Source organism: Oryzias latipes, chromosome 3 (genome assembly GCF_002234675.1).
Source record: "Oryzias latipes chromosome 3, ASM223467v1".
Classification (NCBI taxonomy): Eukaryota; Metazoa; Chordata; class Actinopteri; order Beloniformes; family Adrianichthyidae; genus Oryzias; species Oryzias latipes.
This window is the reverse complement of record NC_019861.2, coordinates 12,562,645-12,582,658: the sequence shown is the minus strand read 5'-3', so window position 1 is coordinate 12,582,658 and position 20,014 is coordinate 12,562,645. Positions and strand designations below refer to the sequence as shown.

Sequence of the window (20,014 nt, the reverse complement as noted above, 5' to 3'; positions counted from 1 at the left end):
TCTAAGAAGCCAGCCCTGAGTTAATTTAATCCTGGAAATAATCACACAGAGGTCTGATGGGCTGAGATCTGCATCAGAATAGTTGAAATTCTGTTTTTTTTTTTTTTTTTTTTAACTAATAATTCAGTTCAAATATTTTGGAAATATTAATTTTGGCTTCATTTGACATGTGTGGACAAGATGCTAAAGTCTGATATGGATTAATTGTAAATATTCCACTGCCCGCATATACAGTGTGTAAATGTTTAAAGAGTTTGTCTGTGTACTTGAAATTACATTATTAATTAATTTATTTACAGCTAAACCAGGGGTCTGCAACCTCTAAAAGAACCATTTTTCTCATGTTTGAGTAGTAGCACCCAATACTCTAATGAACTACTGCCGCTCTACAGAAACAAGACTACAGACACAGGTTTTTAAAAATTTGCCTAAAAAACAGCATAATCATAATTAAAGACCACTTGAAACGCCTTTAAAATACGATAAATCAAAAGATGATTGAAGTGGAACTTTAAATGACACGTTACTGTAGTTCACGTGCGGCGTGCAGTTTTTTTTTTTTTTACTAACCACTTGGAACAAGAAAAGAAAGAACACCTCAGTTAAAGTAACATTAACTAGTAGGTGTTGTTTTTCTTTGTCTTTGTGTAGCAACAACTCTATACATCTGCTGGTACAAAGAGTTGGATCTCTTACTTTCTGTTTTAATCTTAAAGTGTATTTTTGTTGAGACTCTTCTAGAGACTGCATAAGATTTCATCCCCTTAGAAACAATGATGGTTTTTGCCCATTTGGTTATCTGTCAGACTTCATTATATCCTGATGTACAGAAAATTGTTAAGATGTAATATTAATTGATATTGACTTGCTTTCCATTCAGTATAAGAATGGTTAGGATGGCCTAGCTGAAAAGGTTAGGGAGAGGAAAAGGCAATTTATTATTACTGTGCCTTTTATATTATGAATATTTATCTAAGAGGCCAGTTTCAGTAACCCATAGCCTTAACTTCAAGAGAGGTCCCATGAATACTGCATGATGGAGCTTTTATTACTGAACAAGCTGGAGTGTAAATAAGATCCACGCAATGGGGCACATTTACTGAGGTCAGATCAGGGGGAAGTGGCAGGGGGAGCCTATGTAACCTTGCCTCCAAGTTTCCTGCTGTCGCAAGACTGTCATTGTAATTCATACAGGGATAGTTGGCCTTGGAGTGGTCAAGGACAGTGTGAGAATGAAACTGTAACCAACAAGTCACTCCTCACCTACAGCCATAAAATATGTCTTAAGATGCTTTTGTTTTGTTCTTTTAGACACTTTTCTGGTCGTTCTTAACATATCTAGGGATCATTGTTTTTCCAAAGACTATTAATGTGTTAAAACAGTTGGAGTACATAGTCATGTGTGTTATTTCCTCATTTTAAACAAAAGACATCCATCATCTTTCGAGCATATTGGCTGTAAAACAGGAACATTTGAGTTCAAATAAAAATGCTTATGGCGTATACTTATGTAGCGCTTTTCTACCTACTAGGCCCAAAGTGCATTGCAGTCACAGACCCATTCAACCAGTCACACACACATTCACACACACATTCACACACTGGTGGCGATTCACACACACATTCACACACTGGTGGCGGCTCCGCTGCCAAACACTGGTGCCAACCTCCCACCAGAGGAAAGGTGGGGTTCAGTGTCCTGCCTAAGGACACTTCGACACATGGATGTGCAAGGCGGGAATCGAACCTGCAATATTACGATCATTGGTCGACCGCCCTACCGCTGCACCACGGGTGCCCATATCACCTGTGTAAAACCTTTTAAGCAGTAGACAAATTGAAGCAAAAAATGGGTTTTGTTCGAGTTAAAAGGCTTTGCCTATTGGCTTGTACTTCACTTATTACTCGTGGGGCTGGATATTTACTTCAGATTGCTTTTTTATTGTAATCTAACAAAATGCTTAGTCAGTCATGTCAGCAGTTAGATATCCAAAGAAGGACCCAATTCTAACCCAGACATTGGTTAGAATTGTGAGCATGCGCCAAGAAGCAGCACTAATAGTTTTCAGCGTTGAAGATCGAGCTAGTTTGAATGAGTCTCATTGAGGGAAAAACTTAACCTTTTAAGGTGGCCATATTAAACACACTTTGCATCATAAACACACTCTGGATGATTCGTTGACAGGCAAGGACTCGGGTGTCACATATTGGCATAACAGCTAACAAGTCTGTGTGACGTTCAGTGAGCCAGCATTATTCCCTTCACCTGACAGCTGCTGGACAGTGTTTGTCCTTGAGGATTGTATGTTAAGAGGTCTTGAGGTATTGTCACTGCTACTGTGAACTAACCTTCAAGGGCGGTAACTAAAGCCGGCTCCTGGCATTAAGGCTAATTAAATCATCATGGGCCCTGTCGGTGACCTCTGGTTGCAACTCTAAACTCTGTCTGGAACAACTAGAGCTGGGGGCAGCTGTATCAGGTTTTTAGTGTTGATGTTAACTATCAAAATAATGTTGGCAAATAGAGGAGTTTTATTGAAATTGCTTCACCATGTTTAGCCAGGCAAGAGGTCTAGAGGGAGAACAAAGAGGAGGTTTATGGATGCAGAGAACCCGGACATAAAGGAAGCTGGTGTTAGAGTGGAGGATGCCGAAGACAGGGTTAGATGATTTGGTGTGACAATCCCTGAAGGGAAAAGGTGAAAGGAAAAGAAGAACAAGAAGGTTCACCACGTTGAGTATTCTTCTGTTTACTTATTTTTGTAGTCATGTGTTTTAAATTAAAATTAACCAGGTCCAAATAAAGGTCCAAATAAATTCTCAAAATAAACGTATTGTGAAAACTTCTATTGGTAAGAGGATAAATTAACATCCCTCACAAATATCCTGTCTTTTACTTTTTTATTTTTTCAAATAAAAAAAACAATTCTATTTAACCAACGCCAGTTATTTAGGAATCAATCCGCAAACAAGTAAATAATTTTTAATTAATGTTTCATAGTGATTTGTTAGAAATGTTTTAAATAAACCTCCTTCAATATTATTCTTGTTTGGCATTCAAATAAAAATTTTATTCATACACTTTAAATATTTGTGAAATTTTTTTCAGTAAAGGGGTTAATTAAAAGAAAAATGCTCTTTACAAAAAGTTTTTCATAAGGTTTTTGTCATAGGTCACACATTTTTGTCCGGCTAAAATAGAGCCAGGAATCCCATTGTCGAAGAGCAGGAAAATGACTCATTAGTTAATATTTACAAAATGTCGTTAAGTGTGACTCTCAGTACTCAAAGGTTAATTAGAGCTCCGCTACCGCTGTTTTGTTGACTGTCAATTAAAAAATGATAAAAGATTATCACAAGGTATTTGGTGAATGATGTATCCAAGAAGGTGACGTTTTGCAGAATGTCACATTGTTGTGAGAACATGCCTGCAAATGTCCCTGTAAGCTATTATGTGTGTGTACATTTTTCCTCTATTACACATTCACACATAATTTCTTTTTATTACTTTCTTCTCGTGATACCTGGAATGCAAACCAGCATCTGGATCCACATAGGCTCAATGTCTGTCTGCGTCAGTCTGTTTTTGTTTCTTTTTTGTCCTGAGTTTTATTCTTTTCATTTTATCTGTTCCTATAGAGCGTACCATGTTCTTGGCAATCGGGTTTTAGCTGTCAAGGTGAGCAATTCTCTATTTTGTTATTTAAAATAAATTATTTTATTAAATTCACATCCTTTACTTTTTCATAAAATGTCTCCATTTGCTTATTTAAATATATATTAATGGGTAATTAGAAGGGTATATTTATTTCTCTCCTTTTTTTTGCAGGTCATTCCTCTGGATATTACTGTGGAGTTACAAAAGCAAATTATGTCAGAATTAGAAATTCTTTACAAGGTTAGTGTGATTAAGTAAAGTCTGTCGCTTTCTATCCAAACCCTTTGTTCTTTTCCTCTAAGTACACAGCAAACATACATTTTAGCAAAATTTATTTCCCTTAGGTTTTTCACAGACCCTTAAGATTATATTAATACTTGTCATAAAGCGTGTTATTATACCTTGAAAGAGAGTGTCAGTTGAATGTAACATTATTAGTTTGCTTTCATTACTACGGTATGTTTTTTTCTTTCATTAAATACTATATATAAGTTTTTAAATCTAAATACAGTGTTCCCTTGCTATATCGTTATACCGTGGTTCGCCTTTTGTGGTCTTGGAGCTTCGCAAATGTATGCAGTGCAAATTTGAATGCTTTTTGCTTTTTTTTAATGGTGTAACCTATTCTGAATCCTTGTTGACTGTTGACCTTGTCAATCAATCCCCTCTGTGCCATTTCTGCTGTACAGACTGTGATTGGTCTGCCACATTTACAAAAATCTTGTATTGTGAGCCGTTTCCTTGTTTTCATTATATAATACTAAACGTATTTTTCTATGAAGGTTTGAACTTTGAGAGTTAAAGCAAAAGACACAAGTGTGAAAATGTTCACATCTGAGTAGAGATGACATGGTGCATATTGAGATGTTTTACAGACTTAAAACACAGTAATCATCTATCGTGTTTATCTCTGCGATAAACTAGGGAATGCTGTAGTAGCTATATTGTAAAAAAATGGTATTTAAATCAGCTTTTACGCGAGCAAGTTTTGATTTTGCACATCAGTAATTACAGACTTTCCTCTTATTGCAGTGCGATTCCCCGTACATCATCACGTTCTTCAGTGCCTTCTTTGTAGAGAACAGGATATCCATATGCACAGAATTTATGGATGGTAAGCTTTTAATCTTTTCCTTTAGATGTGAGGAAAAGACTCCACTGAGCGTCCATTTACACTTCAGCAGATCAAGCGAAGCTCTGATTGCTGTGAGCTGCTTACCATGGCTGTGTGTTAAAAGCTACAAGGGTGTGATGAGTTTTAACTCAAGTGCATTGGTAGATGTATTTGTACATGCGTGCTTTGAATGGTGGAAGTGGGTGTGTTTCCAGGTATGCATTTGTCCAAATGTGTGTTCACACAACAATTCCCTTGTTTCACACCTTCTTCAGCATCTCAGCAAAGTCTGTTAAACTTCCAAACTCGTTCCCTTTGTGCTACTTTCCTTGACTTGTACTCTGTTATTGAAATCCCTTAAAAACAGAAAACGTAATGTCAATCAAAAATTTACAAGTACATCACACAATTGTTAGGCAGAAAATATAACTAGTATGACCCACGTGTCCAGGTTTTGTTTCCTCCTCAAAGATCAAGTATATACAGATTTAATTGAGGTTAAATTTCAAGTGACAACGCCCGGTCTTTTGGGAAGTTCTTCAAATGGTGACAATTGAGTCGCAAATGCGTAGAAAAAACAGAGTTCCTCTTCATCATGCAGTGAGTGCTCTCAAAACATCAATACTTTCAAAGACTTCATAATAAGCTACATCAATTTTACACCGACCCCTGGGTGACAGCTCAGTTTGTTTCACACAGGTGGATCTTTGGATGTCTACAAAACAATTCCAGAGCTTGTGTTGGGGAGGATCGCAGTGGCGGTACGTACACAAACTCTATTACATCGTTGGACAGGAAAAGTTGCATTAAATTATATCTAAAAGCTGAATGTTGTGTTAAAAATAAAGTCAAGAAATACTCTTAGGTGCATAAAAATGTATAAATTACATATTTTTGATTCTGCTTTGGTTCTCCCATTTTTTCATAATTACTGTTGAACTTTCTTTACGGTGGATTTTTAAGTGTGGAAGAGAAAAATCTAAATATTGAGTTTGAGTTTTTTTGAGGTTTTTTTTTTAGTTTCCTTTTTGTTTGTTTTATGTTCTATTTTATGAGCTCTAATGTCATTAAAGATAGAAAGACTTAAAAAAATGCAAATGGCCATTTGTGAATCAACTATTGACCTTTTAATAGACAATAATTTTGTGCTTGAGTGGGCAAACACTATGATCCAAGGTTTTGCCTACCGTTAGGGGGATTTTATTGAGTTTGTTAACCAGGTAAAAGCCTCTGCAGCCTTTTAAGAAGTATTCCACCATTTTCCTGACTGTACTAGATTATGTTCTTACATTGAATAAAACACAAATTAACTTTTTTTTTAAGACCCACTCTGAAGAAAATCATGTTTTGGTTATTTTAACGTGTTCTTCTTGTGCAATTTTTCTGATGGAGGACTTGTATAGAAAAAGACTTGAGCTTAAAATTGCATTTCTGAGTATTTCTTTATTCAAATTGTTTTGAATCAAGAGCAGACAAAAAAATCCAGCTGGAGAAAGCTTGTAGTCTTAACGTAGAACCTTCAACAGTAAGCCACAAGCTCTCTGCTCTGCTTCCTTCTAAAGCATCCACTGTCAGACAAGTAATCCATGTATGTCTTTGTTTTCCTTGTCTGAGTTTGACATCTGACTCAAAGCTGTACGGCTGTTTTTGTTGCACCAGTAATATTAGTTAGGAAAAGTGAGGAGCCGTAAGCTAGAGGAAAAGAGTTTAAACAGATGGATGACGGGAAGTAGGGGTGGGCTTACTCTGTGCCAACAGTCCCGCCCACAACTGAGTTATGAGTGGGTCTATAATTTTTCTTTTTGCTTTTTGTTGGATTGCCTTTAGCACAGGAAACCATGTTTTCCTTTAATTGTCTATGTACACATTCTCATCAGCCACAGCTAGGACCTCTTTGTTTTCGCAATTCTTCTTTTAACGCGACTTTGAGTTCGAATTGCGCCCCCGCCACACACTCAAAAACTCACCAAAATTTGCTTACAACTAGTATCTGGTGAACATGAATTATGGCAGGTAGCGCCTGCGGACCATACAACGCCGCTCGCGTCTTTAATAGTTTGGCTTACTGTTTGTTTTGTACTGGCCCTTGCTTCATGCAAAAAGCCATTTCCGTTTCTCAAAAATAGGTGTGAAGTTTTCTATTAGTTTTTTTTGGTGAAGTGATGGACAGATACAGGATGGATAAAGCAGATGTGTTTTCTGGTTTTCCCCTAATTTAAAACTATAGTGCTTTGATTGAAGTGGCCTTGATGTGGATTAATGTGTTTCTTCTCCACACTCATTACCCTCCCTCTGTCTGCAGCCCTCATTTTCTCTTGCTATCCTTTAACTTTGTCCGTAATCAAACAATGACAGCTATTTAGTCAGTGCTAATTCAAATTCACAGCTATTTCTCTTAGCCACTGTCACACATGTTAATTATCACTAAAGAAAAAGCAGCAGAGAGGGCACGAGTTAAGCTACACGTGCCAGTTGTGTTACTCACACAACAACCTTTCAAGACAGGCCAAGGAAGAACTTCAGTGCTTTTGTTTTCTTAACTTGTCTTGGATGTTGTATTTTATCGCTGTTTGGGGAGAACCTTGAGGCTGGAATTATTTCTGACTTTGGATTTACATTGGTAGACATAAATAAATAAATAAATGCATCCTTTATGTGTTCATTTTCTTTCTTATGAAACAGGAATGTCTTCATATCAGCTTTGTTTCGTGAAGCAGTGGCTTCAAATCCTTTTAAAGACCTTTTAGCTGAATTTAGGAAGCCATAAGCCACTGGAATTTTACAAAATAAACAAAAAGCACACATATTTGTGACGTTTTACATACCCCGTATTTTCAACTGGGAATAAACTTAAATGCTTCTGGTTACATATTTATTGTAAATAAGATAACTGGTTTAAAGCAATAATAACATTTATTTTACCATTGCATCATTGATGTTTCCATTGACATTAGCAAGGTGATCGCTACTCCGGGCATCTGGCTGGCTGACAGACAGAGAGCCGCTGTCTTCTGCCGGAGCGCCATAGCGATCTCCGGCAGCAGAGCACGCTACGCCAGGCAGCAGAGCTTGTTTGCTCGTGATGCCGGCAGACGGAGAACCGCTGCGGTATGGAGAAGCAGCTAGCTCGGGCCTCCTAAATCTTATGAAATTTTTTTATTTTCTTTGAGACAATAATATTTATATCTCCTAGTTTGATTCTTGTTTTTATTTTTCTCCTATGAATTAATGTGAGACACGGAAGTAGCGCCGGAAAGTGGCTTTTGGGGCATACATAAATCCGATCTCTAAACCGATCTCCTCTATGCATTGTCAGGAGATAGACATAGACAGAACTTTGAAGGTTTCTGCTGTATGTCCAAGTATATCATGTGAATTATTATCTGTAGGAACAAATTATTATTTTGTGGGAACAAATGAATTTTTTCATGTGAATTAAATATTATTTTGTGGGAACAAGTCATTTATTTTTTTAAACCATGTCAGGACACGGGCTCCGTATGATATAAAGTCCCAGATATTAAATAAACAAATGTAAAAAAATTTGGCTTAAATTATTTGCAAACATCAGTTTTGAAACATATAATTGAAACCCACCAAAGCTCTAAAATGTGGAATCTTGTCCTCCTAATCTAAATCGACACATTTTTGAAACGGGCGTAATGATTAATCGACTTAATCCCTTTATATTTGTACGATCCAATCAGATTGATCTGTCTGAGGCAAGTTGTTATTCGAATCGAACTCCACCATTATCAAAATAAAATAAATCAATCCATAATGGATCTTGTAAAATACCAACTATAACACAAAAATGTCCCAGTACATCACAGCAGACAATACACATTATGGCAGCAAAAAATGATCAATGAACTTTATGAAACTAAAATATGAATGGATTTGCCTTTAATTCTTGTTTACTTGTTTGCTTGTACACATATGTAATTTACACTTGATTATCTTGTAAGAAATACAAGAAATCTGGAAAACTTCAGCTGCACTGTTCAGTACCAGGTATTTATCTCTGAGTCACACTGTTTGAAGTTTTGGTTAAAGATGTCCTGGATTGATTTTGAGGTCAGTCAATCAGATCCAATCAGATTGTTCAAAATGAACCAATATTGACTATAAATTGTATAGTATCGCAGCTCCAAATGTCAGATTTCTCTCTTAACGGATGCTGCGGCTTGAAGAAATTTGCCCCACCCCACCCAAAAAAACAAAACAAAACACAAATGTTCCAATACGATTCATTATAAAATGAATCGTATTGTTAAAATGAATTGTTACACCCCTGGTTTTTTTTTAGATCAGTATTAATCTGTAATTCAGTAGAAATAAATGTTTATTTTTTTGCACTGCCAAAGTTTTTTTCACTTCAGCTATGTCAGTTCAACATTTTCTGTCACTGTTGTTTTGAAACTGCTACTGCTGTCACAGAAAACAATTTGCTAATTGAAGATCCACTTTTATTTAGTTAAAATAAAATATTTTCCTTAATCAAACTGTGTCCCAAGAAACTTATAAGTAAGCCTATAAATCAATTCATGTAAACCAAAATAACAGCCAAAGCACATCAATAACTGAAGTAACCACTTTTCCAGTGAAAAACGTTTGTTTTTGGGTGAGGTAGTGTAATGTATTTAAAATGCACCAAACGAAGTTAAAGCATTTACAGAATTGACTTAAAATCATTAATTCATAATCAAATAATAATATTAATATTATAGTAAACTTTTTGTACTCACTTAATGTAAAAACAATGATTTAGTCTACTGCACACCCCAAGGATGGTGGAAAAAGTTAACATTTTAGAAAATGTAGTGATACCTTTACCCGCTGGCTCAGCAGGGTAGAATGGTTGTCCTTCAACCAGATAGTTGGTAGTTCAATTTCCAGTTGCCCCATGTGGAGATATGTCCCTAGGCAAGAATGCATAAACATGAATTGTATGAATGCAAGTGTTTTCTGTAGGGAATACGGAAATTATAAGTCTAAAAACCACAGTATTCCCAAGCCAAAGCTGTCTTTAATGTGTTAGCTTTAATTTATCTGAAAATAAGGCTCTTGGTCTTGTTCACAACATTCAGATAAACTTTAAAGATTGGATGTAGTGAAGTCTTAATGTTTTTTTTAAATATTGTGCTTATTAACCTGCTCACCTGGATATATTACATTTGATTTGAAATGTACTACCAATCAAATAACACCACTGGACCTCAGATCATGTCTGTACCATCGACTTAACATTGAAACTCGCCGCCTCTGCCGCGTGAATCGTGTTTGGTGTGAACGCAGCTTAACTGTAACCCGTAATTCTAAATGTACCCTTTGCCAGGAAAAGAGTTCAGCACTGGTCGCACATATTTGTAAAATTATGTGTGTATAGTGATTTTCTTTATTACATTTCATTTTATTTGCTGTTGTCCAAGTTCATTCCACAATCTGCACATGTAATGTGTTCTGAACCACAACCAGTGTTGCTTGATGGTGCAATGTAGCCTTTTTCATGGACTTATCAAAGTTCTTTTTCGTGTGTAATTTTATTAAACAGCAGGGTCTGGTACACACACTTGTTTTGTCATTACGCACATTGTTCAAAATGTGTCAATTTCGAACCAGAAAGGTTTAACTTTTCACCGTTTCTTTATCACTAAAGATAAACTTTTGAGAATAGAGACTGTCAGTAGGTGTCGTTTGCGCCCCCCCCACCCCCACCCCCCATTGTCTCGGGCTCTTCACTCCTGCAAGACACACCTTGCAGAAAGGGAGGATCAAGGGCGGGGCTACTCAGCTCAGCACCAATCGCCTCCCCCATGTAGAGGAGATTTTAGAAACAGGTTTCAGAGACAGGAAATATGGCTTTATAGACATTTAAGTTGGGGGAATTTTGGTTAAAAATGTCATAATTATAACTAAAACACCACTGGGAACGTTATTACGTAAGAAAAATTGTCATAGGGGACTTTAATGTATAGAAATCATAATAATAATTGATACTTTATTTAGCCCACAATGGGGAAATTCTTCTCTGCATTTTGACCCATCTATCTCCTGGGGGGAGCGGTGAACTGCAGACTAGCCGCGCTCGGGGGGGCGATAGCTGGCTGGGGAGAGCGAGGATCGATCCGCCAACCCTTCGGTTGTTGGAACCGAAATGTTTGCATTTGTAGGAATATTTTGTAGCAGAAGTTTTGAGGGTCATTCAGTAGCGTTTGAAGACATTCTTTGTGGCTGTTTCAAACATCTCACTGATGCACAGAAATAACATCCTCAATGTTATTGCCATCTCATATTGATGCTGAACTATTTGATCTTTTATCCTTCTGTCTGTGTCTGCAGGTAGTCAAAGGCCTGACATATCTGTGGAGCCTGAAGATACTTCACAGAGGTGAGTAAGGTTGTTGAGTTATTTAAAAAAAAAAAAAAAAAAGCAGAGTTGATAAAGACAAGCAACAGAGTGCTGATTTTGCAGTTCTCTCAAGCAGTTTGTCTCCACAGATGTCAAGCCTTCCAATATGCTGGTGAACACCCGAGGACAAGTCAAGCTGTGTGACTTTGGTGTCAGCACACAGGTACGTCGATGTGTTTGTATGAGACACTGGGAAAGAATGTCAGACGAAAGGCAGGAATAAGGACAGTTTGCTAAATCTGCTTGATTACAGTCCTGTGCAGTGGCGTTGTGTGTGCAGGCTTGTGTGTGTGTGTATATGATCAGCTTGTCAATCACAATATTCATTTCCATCTCAAGGCATCAGTGCTATCCCAAGGGTCTTCATCTTACATTAACCCCCCGCTCCTCCATTGTTCTGCAGCCTGCAAAAAATTACTCACTATAATTATGACCTGCACACAGAGCGCCAAGCCTCATTGATATGTATTCAGGAGATTGGAGGGCAGCGTGGGTGGCAGACACAATACCCTTTTTCAGTGTCTGTGTGTGTGTGCACCTGTGTGTGTGTTTTGTGATGTAGGAACAGAATTTTACCATTCCCAAAAGCATAGTTACACACACACACTTATCAAGGCACGCACACGTTTATGCCCACACTGCATCTCTTCTGTGTAAACTTGCAACTTTCCCTTGCCTGAAAACTTCAAGGTAATTTTCCTTTTCATTGACATTTCTGAGTTTTGTTCAGTCAATTTTGGTTTGTCCATTGTGCAAATGCCTGTCCTTCTTAAATGTATCTGCTTTTATGAAAAATTCAGGGGATAAAAGCGCAGCAATAAGAAAACACTTAGTCAAAATTAGCAGAAACATGCACACTAGATTCTAAATTTAAAAATTGTTCTGAAGTTATTTTTATAGAGTGCTAACTTGAGTTGAGCAGCAGCAGGAACATTCTGTTTTGTATTTCTGTTCATATTCTAAAAAATGCATTAGTGGATGATGAGTTCATCACTTATGCTTCTTCGTGGACAACAGCTCTTATCCAGCCAGGAAACGACAATCGACTTGAGCTACGTTCAAACTCCCCTCGGCAATGCACGTTCATGGACCTCTTTGAAAAGAAAAAGTCTACAGAAACGCGCATATATGCACATTTCAGGCTTCTGTGTTCAGAACTCTTGCATTCGTGCTCTGCTACGCTAGTTTTTACAACCGTTTTCAGGCTCTGCGTACAAAACACGTAGCCATTGAATGCCTGTTGAAAGTTAAATCAGGTCAAACTTTGATGAATCGGGGAATCAGATTTGGTCGTGACGAATGGATGACGTACTTTTTCATTTACGGAAGTGCTAACCGTTTGAAAATTGATCATGAAGGAGGAATGAATAATTGAGGTTTGTGCCCGGCCAGGATTACATGACACCAAGTCTTTCCTGAATAGCTGCGAAAGCAAAAAGCCTGGAGCTAGATTTGCGAGATTTACAGCTCTTCTACATTTCGCATCAAGCCTCTTCCAACTGTAGGTGGCGGACATGCGCTAGTAAACAGTAGAAAAAGAAACAGAAGAACCCCTCCCCACTTGTCCACTGTGAACCCTATATGCTGAAAGCACGTTCAAGAACACGCGTCACACGGCCAGTGTGAAACGTAGTATAATTCACGCTTGACATTGCAAAAATACATTGACTATAATGCTTATAAAGTCTAAAAAATTAGCAATTGTTGTAAATATAGGTCACATAAATTTGCTGTTGCCCAATATTTAGTGTCTTTATTATAGGGCAGTGTTGTTATTAATCCCACGACAGATTAAAATGATTTTAAAATCCTTCACTATAGTTCAGATATTTATCGCCTTTCAGAATCTCCCTTTTCTAAAACGTGTATTTTGTTTACAGTTAGTAAACTCCATCGCAAAGACATATGTGGGAACCAACGCATATATGGCAGTGAGTTATCCTATGCTTTTATTCTGAAGTCCAGTAACTTTATATTGTTGTTTCTGAAAGTGTTATTTGAATTATTTGCTTTCTATTCATAGTGCTTGTTTTATCCCACAGCCAGAGAGAATATCAGGAGAACAGTATGGTATACATGCAGATGTCTGGAGTGTTGGGATCTCTTTTATGGAGGTAAAGCTATTTATCAATAACCTTTAACTCTAATCTACATTATTTCTTTTCCCGCTCTCATCACTCACCATGCAGTGACTTTGTTTTCTGGTGGCATTTTATTCGTTAATTATTATCGATTGACCTTGCTCACCAGTTTTCCCCCTGCAATCTAACACACAACTATCTCACCTATCAATAATGTTATGTTCATCATAGTTATAATAACAATAGATGAGTTTCCAGCAACACAGACATGTCAAAATTATTGAGCTGTTTTGTTTGATAAAGATGGAAATTGATGGAAGTTCAGAGTTTCTTTGTCTCTTGCTTCCACATGAGATAAAATAACTAACTTAGTTAGGGATCATTGCTATGTACTCCACCAATAAGTCTATGTTTTGAGTAAGGTGAGGATTTGGGCCTTTAAATAGCTTCTAATAGGTAAACACTTCAGCAGAATGAAAATCGTTCATCTGAAAGCAATTGCCAAATGTAGGAAAGGGACTTTAACACAACCCTGTAGCGAAAATAGCACGCAAACACACTTTGTATACAACTTTGGAGTCTTATCCTCTTGGTCTTCGTCTGTCTATCTTGTTGTCAGCGGGTGGTAAATGTGTGTGTAGAGGGGATATTAACTGAAAGGGGATGTTGTTTGATAAAGACGTGTTACCAGCAGGTGGGCACTAAGCATACCTCTAAGACAGGAAGTCTAAAGTGCTGCATGCTTCAGTGGCTTCTTTGTTTGTTAAATTTCATACTGTAAAGATGCTGCTGTTTAGGCATGCACACATAATCACACATAGCTCATAATAAGGGCTGATATTTGATGAGGCTCTGGGGAGATTTAAAGTGTTTGTGTTTGAATGTGACTTAAAAAATGTATTTTTTTTTCCAAACTGCAAACACGCCTTTATCTGAGTAGAATAGAAACATTTTGTTTGTAGACATTGCAAAATATTTTATGATGGTAATTTCTGTTTTACTCTCTACACAGCTGGCACTGGGAATGTTCCCCTATCCACAAGTAAGTAGTCACTTTAAATCTGTGAAATGCCGCTTTTACTCCTTTGATGTTGTGTTTTATACTGATTATTAACCATAAATGCATAACTTGTGTGATGGACTGTTTCCTCGTCATTTTGTTTAAATCAGAATCCTGCTCAAATGTAATTGCTCTCTACAGAAGTGGCTTCTCAATCCCATCAAGTCTTAATTAGTACTTTAAGATGGGTTTATCTGGCTAATCCCTTGTTGAGCAGTCTGATTCTGATCACCTCAGGTTACCTGCTGGCTGCACGCCTCATCCGAATGTTTAGAGGCAGCTTCAGGTTTGCTCTACTATATGTGCAAGAACAGCTCCAAAGCTTTGCATTTGTGTTTTTTTTTTATATTTTGCACATTAGCCAAAAATTCCTTTTTTCTCAAAACTATCACCAACATTTTAATATTTAATTATATAATTTGTTTTACGCGGGTTGAATTGATTTTCTGCTTTTGGTCAAACCACTTCTGCATAAGAGTCTGAGGGAGCAGCATGAGAACAGAACCAGTCTGTAATAAAGGCGTTCCAATGTTGGTGTTCTGGCAGTTTAGGTGGCAGTGTAGCTCAGGCGGTAGAGCAGGTCGTCAAACAACCAAAGGGTTGGCGGATAGATCCCCGCTCTCCCCAGCCAGCTGTCCCCCCCCGAGCGCGGCTAGTCGGCAGCTCACCGCTCTCCCCAGGGAATGGGTCAAAATGCAGAGAAGAATTTCCCCACTGTGGGATAAATAAAATATGAGGAAACTTACAATATGCGATATTAATGATCAATATTATGATGACGATATAACTTGCAATACATGAACAAATAGCAAAACAACTAAATACATAATTTCCATTTTACTGCAACAGTTAAATTAAGAGTCAGCATAACTGAAATTATACTCCTAGTGCCCCCTCGTCTACAAAGGAGGCGAACATCTAACATTAAATTGGTCAAATGCCTAAAAGGATTTATTTGACTCGTTAAATACTGCAAGCTGCCATAAGATCATTTTAGCGTATTTAAGGTTACCATTTATTGCAAATTTCACCGTCTTTTGCGATATGCATATAATACAGCTTCATAAAATTGCGATAACGATTAATTTGGGATTTATTTTGCAGGCCTACTCATAGTTACGTTGCTCTTTTTAGTTCTCATAAGAGCTAACAGCGGGGCACAGACTGACCCTTTACTTTTGCTAGCCGTGGCTTTAACTTGACTACTAGATTTAAAGTCCCATCCCAATCATCTTTTGATATTAAATTGATATTAAATGTGTATATAATGTGAGAAATTACATAAAAAATGTGAGAAAATATACAGGCTTTCATAGGGTGTCCTAATTTTTTCACATGACTGTACATCACATATACTAGCCTAAACACCCAACTCACGATTTTCACTTTATTTTATTTTTAATGTTCACTCTTTTATGTCAAAGCCAAGATAAATTAAGGACGGTTGGGTCATTTTGAAAATTAAAAGTAGTGCTTCCATGTTTCTATTACTGATAAACTGTAGTAAAGCATTTGAAATGTAATTTTTCCATTTTCCCCACTTGCCTTTCTTTCAAATAAAACTGATACTTTTTGAATCTACCGGACGTTTGTGTTTTCCTCCGTCATATAGTGTTTCCTGGTCTTCTGTGTTAATTTTGCCAAAACTCCATCTGGCACTGTCGACAGTTCACCTGCAGGCTGTTTCAGAGCTGTTTGGCGAAAGTGTTCGGATCCAGCTCGTCAAGCGCGGCCTACCAAAATCCTCAGGCCCAAGCTGTGGGGTTTTTTTTTTCCATTTGCTTTCACAGCTGTCCATGCAAACCCCCCTGCACCTCTTTACAAATGTAAAACATAGTTTAGAACAGGCTTTGGAAGTTTGAAAAATAAAATGAAAATAAAACTTCATTTTACTTTGTGTCATCTGTTAATTTGTAAAATCAAAACTGGAGGATTTTTTTTTGACACACAAATTCGAAAGACTTCAACGTTGTCAGTATTTTAGGAACATTATTATTGTTACTTCTTTAAGACATTTGTGCTGTGATCTCATTCTTGTGTGTTTGTTTTATTTTCACCTTGCGTTTGTCGTAATTAGAGATGGTCTCTTTAATTCCACTTCAGCACATGTGGAGATTTCTTTGCAGTATCTGTGAAGCGATAATGGAGTTATATGTAGCTTAATCTGAAAGTCTTTGAAGACAAAGGCCTGATGTAATGAGTATACAGCCGCCAGCACTTTTGTTTCTGATGGTTTTCTTCTCTTTTGTTTATATTGATTTTTTTTTTTTTTTAAGCGTTATTTTTCTCTCATATGATTGAATTTCAGGGTGAAACCCAATGTCACTCTTTTCGTTTGCCTTTCTTTCTGGAACTTTATTACACATCACTGCATCTGACAAGAGGGAGAGATGCTTTTTCTATTTTACTGTTTTCTTTTGTTTTTCTCCTGAAGTGATGGAATGTTATAGAGCTCTACTCTACTACTTGATGCTGAAGAGATTAAAAACAAAGTTTTATTCAAAGTTACTATTAGAGAAATTGGTGATGATGACGTGTTCTGCTGTTAGAAATTTTTATTTATTTTGCCACATAAGGCACATCTATTACACTCAAAGGGCCTATATCATGCTTTTCTTAAGCCTTTTCAGAGTAAACTACATTTATATATATGATGATATATTATCTTTGGCCTATATTACCTAGTATTCTTTAATGAAATACTAGTTATTTTGGCAGTTCCTACCTGGAAGTAAGACGACTCGATCTCTGAGGCACCGCCTTTCGCTCCTTGTGGGTGCCGCCCATTTCATGACGTCATCCTGGAGTCGGCCTCGGCTACATGTCTGCGTTTTGCCTACGAAAACAAACAACATCCTGCCTTTGCAAAGATGGATGTGCATATCGTGCACATAAAATAAAAGCATTTTTGCCAATCACTGAGCGCTCAGCGGAGAAAGTGTGTCTTAGCCTCGGGGGGCGGTGCTGATAGTGATGGGGCAACCCACTTTGGGGTTGTTTTGTGAGGAATGAACAAAAAAGTTGATTTTGTGGGTCAGTGGCCTTTAAAGATCCACTCTGCTTAAAATTGGGTTTTTGGTGTTTTTAACATGTTTTTTTATTGCCTTTATTTATGATGAAAGACACATATCAAGTAAATTAAGCTTATAATTGCATTTCTGAATATTTCTTTTTTCAAATCATTGTGAAATTAGAAGCAGAGGAATCAATGCAGTTTGAAAAAGAACTTATTTGTGATGTAGAAAATACGCTGGACAGGCAATAACCTCAGCAACGGGGTGGGAAAGGGGGGTGGGGTTGCTTTGTTCCAAAAGCCCTGCCCACAACTCAGATGAATTTCCAAGGAACTACTGCCGCTCTGCAGAAACTATGTCCCAGGAAATAACTCAGCTTTATTGATTTGGTCTAAAGGGGCATAATTATAATAAAAGACCAAATGGTAACGCTTTTAAAATAACTCCCTAGATGACCAGAGTGGGACTTTCAGATAACTTCGGCCCCACCCATTTGATACAAATACAATTAATGTCCCATAAATTCTTTTTGAAAAATAAAGGGAACCATTTCTTTTTTTTACCTTTTATGGGAGCATCTTTAAAATGTTTAGAAAATGCAGCAACCTTAGAATATGTTAAGATGGTAAAAAAAAAAACGTCAAATCCTTTTACATTTTAAAACAGGTTTTGTGACTTGTGATGTGTTTTCATGCTGAGCTCTGTGTGATAATTTCACGTCACAAGACGAGGTTCACAATTTAGTGGCTCTTCTGGGGGGAAAATGCATCCATTATTTCACACACATAATCGCTTGCAAACACAGACTTATGCATACATTTTAGAGTAAGCAACAAAAAACATTCCGATATTCCTGATGTTAAAGTTGTTCTAAAGTTTAATGTTCACAGAGCTAACTTGTTTCTATCCAGATAATCCTTAAAGACCATCAGCGGACGGGGATTGAATGCTGCTAAGACCAGCAAAGATTGACACTTCCTTTAAATATGTGTTAGAGGCTATCAAGGTGTTTTCATCTTGACTTATTTTTAAAAAGGTTAGTCTCCCTCGATCCAATTTCAACCCATGAACGGCGTTCAATTTTGTTCTAGTAATTATTTCTGAACAAATTAGTTTTCCATAGTTGGTTTTAATGTGTCTGAATCAGGCAAAGCTGGATATAGAGACCATTTAGAAGTCTCTTGGTATTTAAAGACTGTGAAAATCTGTATTTAATTGAGTGAATCAATATGTGCTCTAATGCACATGCAAAAGACCTGGAGAAATTTGCAATCTGTTGAACTAGTTTTTAACCTTCAATCATTTAGCGTTGTTTAAAAAATGAAAGTGTATTATGCTGGTGATTGTAGCACAAAGGGGTAAACAAAATGCTTTAAATGATGTCATGCTATGTTAGGCTTTGTAAGGCAGAGCTGGTGAGGAAAAAAGTAAAAAAAAGGAAAAAAATAGACATAAACTGCCTTGCTTGTGTCTTTATCAGCAAAACAAGTGGTTGCTTCTGTGGCTGTTTAAGACACTTAGACCAGTAAAAGCCATACATTGAGCCATTTGTTGATTGCAAAGTTGCTTCCCCATTGTTGTTAAGTTATTCTGCATCCTCGCACAGCTAAACAACCTGAGGCGCAGGAATAAAGTACTGCTCAGAAAATTATCATCATTGGATCTTTTACGCCATTCGCCACAAACGAGAGGAAGGCCATTAACATTTGTGTGTTTTCATTATGTAAATTGGGTTAGTATATACTGAGAAACTGCCAACAGGAAAGTAATAATTTTCTCGTGGTGATCATAACGTGTCCAAGTCCATTGTCTTGATCTGACACGCTAATTACATACTGCCTTTTGTCTCTTTTTTTTTCTTTCTTGCCCTACAGATTCAGAAAAATCAAGGATCCTTAATAGTAAGTTTTGTTACAGTGGAACAAAAGAAAAGATTTTCCTGCTCTGTCAATGGTCTGTTGCTTATGTTGTCAGCCTGCACTTAAATTAATGTGAAATTGACAAAATAAAACATGCCCACAATGCTGATATTATGTTAACTACCATTATCAAGTTATAAGCTGAATGCCGGCTTTGCCTAAACTTGCTAGATTTGCAAATAATCTTTAAAAAAAAATTAAATCATCTTTTTTTTAGTGATAACAATTTAGGCTTTAAAGCATAAAAATCAGTTATTTCTTTATATTTTACAGTACAACTATAATATTTCATTGTTTTATTTGTACTTTAGAAACTAGTGTTGCAAGCAAATATGAAGGGTGCCGCAGTTCTCTGTTTAAAACTGCCTGTTACACTGTTGAACCGAATCATAGGGAAAGTGAATCATTGCATCCCTACTGCATACATTTGCTTGTGTTTACGTTGAAAGTGTCAAACAAAGATGTAGTTCTAAATTTGTATTACATGACACCAGACAAAGCAAACGGCAACTGAAAGGTTTTTCGTATTTACTTGTTTATTGGCAAATTAAAACAAGGATATTTGCGGCGTTTGGGATTTTGGTTGTTGTTTTGTAAAACACAAATCATATATCGAACTGACACAAAACCGTGACCCAAATATCAAGGTCTGAATCAAATTTTGGCGCCATGCAGCAGCAGTGAGCTTTCTAAGGATTTTGTTAACTGGAAAAACTATCAAGGCAACATATCTTCAGGAGGTTTTTTGTTGTTGTT

At 37.0% G+C, this 20,014-nt stretch overlaps 1 protein-coding gene across 2 annotated transcripts in view; it reads left to right on the top strand.

Annotated features, from left to right (window-relative positions):
* Window positions 1-20,014, top strand: part of map2k5 (mitogen-activated protein kinase kinase 5) — a 57,711-nt gene that overhangs the window by 17,279 nt on the left and 20,418 nt on the right. For both annotated transcript variants that reach the window (XM_004066963.4, XM_011488200.2), the window contains exons 9-18: window positions 3,640-3,679; window positions 3,830-3,898; window positions 4,691-4,772; window positions 5,472-5,533; window positions 11,115-11,163; window positions 11,274-11,347; window positions 13,065-13,115; window positions 13,227-13,298; window positions 14,278-14,307; window positions 19,214-19,240. In XM_004066963.4, the coding sequence (XP_004067011.1) occupies window positions 3,640-3,679; window positions 3,830-3,898; window positions 4,691-4,772; window positions 5,472-5,533; window positions 11,115-11,163; window positions 11,274-11,347; window positions 13,065-13,115; window positions 13,227-13,298; window positions 14,278-14,307; window positions 19,214-19,240 (556 nt within the window). The remainder of the gene's footprint in view (window positions 1-3,639; window positions 3,680-3,829; window positions 3,899-4,690; window positions 4,773-5,471; window positions 5,534-11,114; window positions 11,164-11,273; window positions 11,348-13,064; window positions 13,116-13,226; window positions 13,299-14,277; window positions 14,308-19,213; window positions 19,241-20,014) is intronic.